Source organism: Podarcis melisellensis, assembly GCF_964234715.1.
Source record: "Podarcis melisellensis genome assembly, chromosome: 1".
NCBI lineage: Eukaryota > Metazoa > Chordata > Lepidosauria > Squamata > Lacertidae > Podarcis > Podarcis melisellensis.
Window position 1 is genome coordinate 73,763,640 of NC_138528.1, and position 8,442 is coordinate 73,772,081.

Genomic DNA, 8,442 nt, shown 5'->3' on the forward strand with positions numbered 1-8,442 from the left:
GTTTTTACAACCACCACTTCATTTCAAAGATAGGACCCCAAGGGTTGCCTAGTTCAGCCACCTACAATGCAGAAATCTCAACTAAAGCATCCACGGCAGATGGCCATCCAACCTCTGTTTGAAAACCTCCAAGGAAGGAGAGTCCACAAACTTTCAAGAGAGTCCATTGCACTGTCGAACAGCTCTTACCATCAGAAAGTTCTTCCTGATGTTTAGTTGGAATCTCCTTTCTTGTAACTTGAATCCATTGGTTTGGGTCCTACCCTCCAGAGCAGAAGAAAGCAAGTTTGCTCCATCTTCTATGTAATGGTCCTTTAGATATCTGAAGATGGCTATCATATCTCCTCTCGATCTCCTCTATTTCAATTGTTTGATTATTTCAACAAAGGTCTCATGAAAACACACTCCTTTCCTGAAGCCATGGAAGAATACTGTTCCTCCTGAACTTCAGTTGTCTTCATAACCTTCATGTGGGAAGCAATCCACTCTGTGTGTTGCTTGGACAAATACCTGTGCATGGTTCATTTTAACACTGAAGAGGTTATCTGTGTGATTTCATAGAATCATAGAATCATAGAGTTGGAAGAGACCACAAGGGCCATCGAGTCCAAACCCCTGCCAAGCAGGAAACACCATCAGAGCACTCCTGACATATGGTTGTCAAGCCTCTGCTTAAAGACCTCCAAAGAAGGAGACTCCACCACACTCCTTGGCAGCAAATTCCACTGTCGAACAGCTCTTACTGTCAGGAAGTTCTTCCTAATGTTTAGGTGGAATCTTCTTTCTTGTAGTTTGGATCCATTGCTCCGTGTCCGCTTCTCTGGAGCAGCAGAAAACAATCTTTCTCCCTCCTCTATGTGACATCCTTTTATATATTTGAACATGGCTGTCATATCACCCCTTAACCTCCTCTTCTCCAGGCTAAACATGCCCAGCTCCCTTAGCCGTTCCTCATAAGGCATCGTTTCCAGGCCTTTGACCATTTTGGTTGCCCTCCTCTGGACGCGTTCCAGTTTGTCAGTGTCCTTCTTGATATATGCATGTTCTGCATATCTCCATGTGAAACTCTCTTGAAGATCAGCAGGGCATGCAAAATTACATGCAGCACCAGCCTATGCATGTTTACTCAAAAATAAGTCCACTGAGCCTTACGTTTCTGGTAGGTTTACTTATTAAGTAGGACGAAGAATGCCACATTGTAGGGGACTATCAAGTCTATTGTTAAAAATGTTGTATTGTATCCTAAGTTGGTAGAATCCTGTTCCAGATTTCTTTTTGTAATGAGTGTTTTTTCTTTTTAATTGCAAAAGATATTGGACATATATTGAATATCACAGTGGGTTATGCTATTAGTTTATATTTTATGGTGCTTTGAGCTGTGTCCTACTTCTTTGTTGTACTGTTGTATGAGTTATGATGGCCTTTGCTAAAGCAACAACAACGAAGGTTTGGATTTGGTAGGTATCTTTCACATCAAAGTCTGAACGAATCAAGAGAAATGAATCAAAATTCACATTCTCATTAGTTGCTACTATCTCCCTGCCTTTGTTAGTATAGTGCTGTTGCAATTTCCAGGAAATACTTCAGGCTTAACAAAGCAACACTTATCTCAGTGTGTTTCTCAAAGGACCTGAACTACATAAGTCAGACATTTTTCAGAAGCTTGATAATGAGAATTCTTTTCTCTTTGCTTTCAGGGGAAAGCTCCGGAAGATTGATCAAAGTGATCAAAAGTTTTTGTGACTGTAACTAAATAGTTTTTTACAGAGAGTGTTAGACTGATTCTCAGGAGCGCCCACATCCCCTTGTCGGGCACTTATAAAATCACTATCATGCTAATTGTTAACCGAGACATGACTGGAATTTTGACTGCACAAAGAAAAGATTTTTTTAAAAAATGAAGGGAGAATCTAAAGCAAATAAAGAGTAGGAAACTGCATACTTTAAATGGACTGATAACTGGTTTTCTTGTAAGCTGTCATCATACATTGTGTCTCACTGCAACAGTCAAGCTGTATTTCAGCTTTTCCTTTTGTTCACTCAAGTGCACCATATTTTTCACCGAATTTTCACCAGGTTTTTAGTACAGCCACGCACGCTTGAGTTATACATAGAGCTGCAACTCCTCTGCCCCACCCTCTGGAATGCAGTTCCAGGGGTCCAGAGATACCTCACTAGATATCAGCTTTCCCAGACAATCTCCTTCCAGTGCTGGATATTCTTAGCAATTGCTGTAATCTTACTTAGGACTCTCCAAGTCTCCTCTAAGGGATCTGGAGAATTCAGGACAGCTGAGGATGAACGTGGCAAAGGAAGGGATGGAGCCTGCTGGCACAGCAAAGCTTGCTTTAATCGATGACCATACATGGGCAGCCTCTGAGCTTTGTAGCGCATTGGAAATGAGAAGCCTGAGTAGGAAGGCAACCTTGAAGGTTGTGCAAGGATAGTTGATTGTGTCTGTAAGAAGCTATTTTCTAGTGATATACCTCCCAGCTTCACAACAAGAGCGGTGCTAGCCTGCCTCGTAAGATATTGGCCTGTACTTACGTCAACACAATGTGCATGTTATTTTATTGTACCAGCTTTAGTGGGTGCAAAATGAAGTGGCTGGTTATAGGTTGGTACCAGCAGCAGGAAATGCATCTTGCCACTGGTTTCAGGAAGAACCCAGAGTGCTGCATTTAAGCTTTGAAGTCATTTGTTGCTTAGGAGTGTGTTGTCCAAAGGACTGGCTACCTTACAAATGTGTCTGGGCTTTAAGTTCTTTGTCAGACCTCCTTTTCTGGCTGACTTCAGTGAGGGCTTTTAGGGTGGTAAAGCTAAAGGTACCCCTGACCGTTAGGTCCAGTCGTGGATGACTCTGGGGTTGCGTGCTCATCTCACTCTATAGGTCGAGGGAGCTGGTGTTTGACTGCAGACAGCTTCCGGGTCATGAGGCCAGCATGACTAAGCCGCTTCTGGCAAACTAGAGCAGCACACGGAAATGCCATTTACCTTCCCACTGGAGTGGTACCAATTTATCTACTTGCACTTTGACGTGCTTTTGAACTGAAAGGTGGGCAGGAGCTGGGACCGAACAATGGGAACTCACCCCATCACAGAGAATCGAACCGCCGACCTTCTGATGGGCAAGCCCTAGGTGGTGGTGCCCTGCTTATAGAATGTCGTCCCTGGAGAAGTCTAGCTGGCACCTTCCTTGCAGTGTTTTGTGTTGGCCAAATGCATGGGGAAATGCACAGGAAAGCATGGCATAAAATTATGCGATGCAACCATCATATATTCCCCCAGAAAACAAATCAGATTGAATACTCTATATGTAGCCAGCATCATATAAGCTCCTGCAGCATTACCCTAAAGTTTTTAATTGGTGATCTCAAGGAACTAATGGAAAGGCAAATTCTGAGAGAAATGTGAAGGGTTCTTGGTGTTTTTTATGGTGAGATATCAACATGCAGGAATGACCCCATATAGTGCCAGGGGTGGGGGGAGGTAGGGAGAAAACATATGAGTTTCCATAAATTATCCTTGCCTATTCCTGTAAAGCTGCCTGTGACAAAATGCAAGTATGCTGAGGAGCACTGTTATTTGCTTCAACAAAACTTTATAGCAACAATTCAAGGGGAAAGAGGAACTGCACCAAGCAAACCCTGTGGTTACCCTAAGAGGAAATATGCTGTTCACAGATTCAGTTTCAAGAAAGAAGAGGAGGAGGAGGTTATAGCGAAGAGCCATTTTCATCCTTGCAGATCCTTTCTTGGCATTTTGTGCAGAAGGGAAGTGAGTGACTAGAAAAGAGCCTTGAGTCTTGCAGTCAAGGGAGTGGCTAGGTGCATGTCTGAGTCCTGCAAAGACTTCCTCAGGGATAATTCCTAAGTGGATTGCAAAAATGAGGCTCTGTGACCAATTCCCTACATCACATTTTCAAAATGCAAGGGGTGGGCGTGGATGCAGAGGCGAAATGCAACATAAGAAGCAGAAGTCAAAGGCAGTTAAAATAACTCATTCCTTGAGCTACTCACCACCTTTAAAATAGATTATGGTTGTCACTTTTCATTTTGGCAAATGTTCTCAAGCTTACATGGACCCATTCATCTTTAACAGGCCTCAGCCACTATTTTGTTCACTCAAATCCATCAATTTAAAACATCTATCAAAGGGGAAGACCATTTTCTACTATTTGCACTGAGGCTTATAGGAGTGTGCTTACAATTCTGTGCTGATTTTTGTCCCTTATTCCAAATTTTCTAAGAGGTCTAACTTCATGCAAATTTTATAGCAAGGTTAAAGCAGCTGGGGCACAGGGCTGTCTCCACTAACTGTCTGTCCAAAAACGTCACCTTACACGTGTTTGCAGTGAGCCATAAGTCTGTGCCTATGTCATTAGCATGTCACCAAAAGCAACCCCAAGTCAAAACTGAAAGAAGTGCCAATGTGGTTAAAGAATAAACTGGCTGCATGCCCACGGATCATGTGAACTTTCATCGATATGTAGTGATTTTCACTTTTGTGATGAAGGGAAATAAGCAATTCCCCCTAACCCTTGCAAAACACGAATCAAGCATAGCCTTTTTATCCCTCAGTGCTGTTGGCGCCAACAGCAGCATTGCTTCCGGGGCAAATTCTGGCTTGCAGTGTGGAAGGAGAGGAGCGGCTTTCATCAAGACCACAGTGTAAGGGGAAATTGTAAAATAAAAATCCCCCACTGCATGCCACAGTCTCAATCCTGATCTGCTCCCCTTACCTGTGTGTTATTTTACTTCCTCCTCCACCACCCCCGCAACCACATGGCTCCCTTTTTTGATGCTGAGAAGATACAACCTTTTTTTATTCAGGTTAATACTTAATGCTGAACAATACTAAATTTTTTTGTAAAAGGAAGGAAGGAAGGAAGGAAGGAAGGAAGGAAGGAAGGAAGGAAGGAAGGAAGGAAGGAAAGAAAGAAAGAAAGAAAGAAAGAAAGAAAGAAAGAAAGAAAGAAAGAAAGTCACAGCCTAGTCTCCCCAAATGTGCAGGTAATGTCAGAAAGAAAGAAAGAAAGAAAGAAAGAAAGAAAGAAAGAAAGAAAGAAAGAAAGAAAGAAAGTCACAGCCTAGTCTCCCCAAATGTGCAGGTAATGTCAGGGGCATCTCTGAAGTCCTGGAGTCTGAACTCCGTAGCTGATATGAAGCATTTGGAAGAGTGGAGGTGCATGGCCACTGACACTTGAGATGTGCTCTGACATGCACAGATTTCCATCTTCTCATCCCCATTATTATAAGAGCCAAACTAGACCTGATGGCAGCAGCTCCATCAGTGCTTGGGCGGGGAGGACAGAACCCTTCCCCTTCCAACAACTTAGCGTCTCAGCAGCTCCCCCCCCCCCCACAGCTACTTTCCCACAAGTATTTCATGCTTCCCAGTATTAAGAGTCCTGCTTGGGGCAGGGGGATGCAGCATCAAGAGGGAACAGATTTTGGGGGCAGGTCCTGCCATGCAGTGGGGTGAAGTGGCCTGCTTTTTTGGGGGGGGACAGGCATTTGGTGCCTGAATTGCACAACAAAACCTTTAAATGGCACAATGAAACCTGAATGGCGCAACAAAGCCTTGGCAGCAGAGGGTGATTTCCATTGGGGCTATGCTTAAGGCAACAAAATGCTTTGAGTTGCCGCTATAGATTATGATGAGGTAACCCATGAATGAGGGGAGGGTTCTGCGCTCCTTGCCCACTTGTCCCATTTTGCTCCTTAAGCTAGACTTCCCACCTTTTCACATGGCTGAGGCAGGTCAAGATCTAATATCTACTCTCATCACATCAGTCTTAGCCCTAATACTCAGCATTTATATAGCACCTTAAATGCCTTCAAAGCACTTAATCATCCTACCACACCCAAGCATGTTCATATGGTGAAGCCATAGTTCAACAAGAGCATCCCAGCTCACACTTCTCACCAGTTCTACGCTATAACCATTTTTTTTTTTTGCATGAACAGCAATGACTCAGAAACTCATCCGTGTGAAGCATGAACAAGTTCCCCCAAAGTAGTCAGCAAACCTGGTCTCCAGATCTCCCACTGACTGATCTCTTTTTAGATAAGCACCTCCCCTTTCCTATCTTTCTTTTTTCACTTCGCTAACCTTGAAACTGTCACAAGACATGAGGAGAACGACAAGCCAAAATGTGACCTGTTGAAGCCGAGAACTGCATCAAGGCCCTTTCCTTACCTTTGTGTCTCGCCTTCAGCCCCTTCTTCTACCTCAATCTCGCACTCGACGTCCCTCAGACATTCCGCATCAGCCATTTTCTTTGCTTGCGAAGAGTGCAATTGAGTCAACTGGCTCTGTAGACGGTTTTGTAAGAACACCGAGCAAGCAGTTGAGCTCTCCCCACTCTTCCTGTATTGACTCTAAAGCCAGCAGCACCGGATATCATGTAAGGCTGAAGGTGCGAGTTTGTTTTTCAGTCAGAAAGAACAGCAACAAAAAAAAGAGGAACAAATTTCCCCACCCACCCTAAGATGCAGGCCGCAAAGGGGAAGAAAGAATGATAGCAGTTTGAAGAAGAGTCTTTGTCCTTAAATCAAGCTGAACCTCACAAATGTTGCATCAGCAGCTTCTGTTCCTACATGTATGGATAACTCCTATTTCTCTCTCTCTCTCTCTTAGTCTTATCTATGTTTTGTCTATGTTAGGATCCTTAGAGCAAATAGCAGGGCTGGGAGATTGGGCAGTTGCAACACTGCTTCAGCAAGTATCTACAAGCAGCATATTTGAAGGGATGGAAAGAGGGCCAAAGTCCACAGCCTGGCAAATATGGAGCCAAAGGAACACCCCAGATGGGAGAGCAAAGAGAGCCGCTTAAATCAGTTGGAGGGTTGGGTGTAAAATGCCTCATGGCAGTCAAGCAGCCGCCATGACACCCCAAAAGTTATTGACTTGTTTCATGCGTTTCTCCATGTCACTCCTCCATCATATTTAATTCCCACAACAACCCTGTGAGGTAGGTTAGGCTAAGTAGCAATGACTGGCCCAAGTCAGATGGCCAAGTGGGGATTGAACCCTGGTCTCCTGGGTCCTAGTCCAACACTCTAACCATTATGCCACACATATTCTATTGCTAACTACCTTAGTAATTGTGTTGCTCTGTATTGCCTTCCAAACACAGCCTTAATACAAAAAGAGGGGGCTGCTGGTGGCCCCAATATGGAGCTGTGCCATAGCAAGTAAAGTGGATTTGTTATACTGAGCTCTTTTACTTCCAAGTAAATGTATTCAGGATTGATGTGCATGTACTCCAATTTAAGCTGATTTAAAAGCAATATGATAAAACCTGCTTAATACTCTTGGCTTAGCTTGTAGATCAGCCAACCCAGAACTGGAGTTTGTGATAAAAAAGAACGATCTCAAGTAGTATTAACAGTTTAAAGCTATTCTCTTCAGTAAATCTCTGGTGTATGTACATGTATATATCAAAATAAACTTGAAGAGCTGATCGTTTATCTTTTAAATCCTGCCTTTTTTATTAACTGGTTTGAGTCTTTCAATTAATTTGAGTCTTTCAATGTATATGTTGCACTTCAATTGCAGGTAATTTTTCAATATCTTTAATAAAAGTAACAATTTATTTTGATTAAATAGCACATACATTTTAATTTGGAAGGTCCCTTTGATCACATTACATGGATTAGAAGATGCATTTAAGGCGAGGTTGTTAGTACCCTCCACAGAGGCAACTGTACTTCAAAATCACCATATATAATTGGTTCATAATTGGCATGTGAATTGCTGTGAGGAATCAGATCATTCTCCCAGCTTATGCAAAACACATTTGTTGAGTCAAAACAAAGGAAATTCCTTCCAGTAGCACCTTAAAGACCAACTACCGTAAGTTAGTTCTTGGTATGCGCTTTCGTGTGCATGCACACTTCTTCAGATACCACACTTCTTCATATCTGAAGGAGTGTGCATGCACACGAAAGCTCATACCAAGAACTAACTTAGTTGGTCTTTAAGGTGCTACTGGAAGGGTTTTTTTTTGTTTTGACTATGGCAGACCAACACGGCTACCTATCTGTAACTGGAACATTTGTTGAGTATCAGTGAATATCTTAATCTGCAGGTCCAAGCCTTCTAACAAGTTATCTATCCAGACAGCTCAGAGGACAACAAACTGAAACATCTGGGTGGGGTGGGGGAGTTAATGAAAGGCCTTAGAATGATTTGTACATAGATTGGTCTCTACTGTGGCAGATGAAATGAGAGATGGTGGGGTAACCTCACCAAGTAGTCCACCACTTCCTTCCTGTGCCTTCTTTTCCTCTGTGTTGCTACATTTTTCCATGTTTCTAAATCATGCTCATGGATGAAGCAACTTCTCCGAAATGGCTTGGACAAGAGGACACAGTTCTGAGGGCCCCTTAGATAGGCGAGAGCACAAGGTTCTCAAATCCCTTGCACAAGAGCTGA

At 43.1% G+C, this 8,442-nt stretch overlaps 1 protein-coding gene across 1 annotated transcript in view; it reads right to left on the bottom strand.

The window, feature by feature from the left end:
- Positions 1-6,434, bottom strand: part of LSP1 (lymphocyte specific protein 1) — a 76,337-nt gene extending 69,903 nt beyond the window's left edge. The window contains exon 1 of the mRNA XM_081904202.1: positions 6,202-6,434. Within this exon, the coding sequence (XP_081760328.1) occupies positions 6,202-6,278 (77 nt within the window). The 5' untranslated portion in view covers positions 6,279-6,434. The remainder of the gene's footprint in view (positions 1-6,201) is intronic.
- Between the last annotated feature and the right edge of the window lie 2,008 nt (positions 6,435-8,442).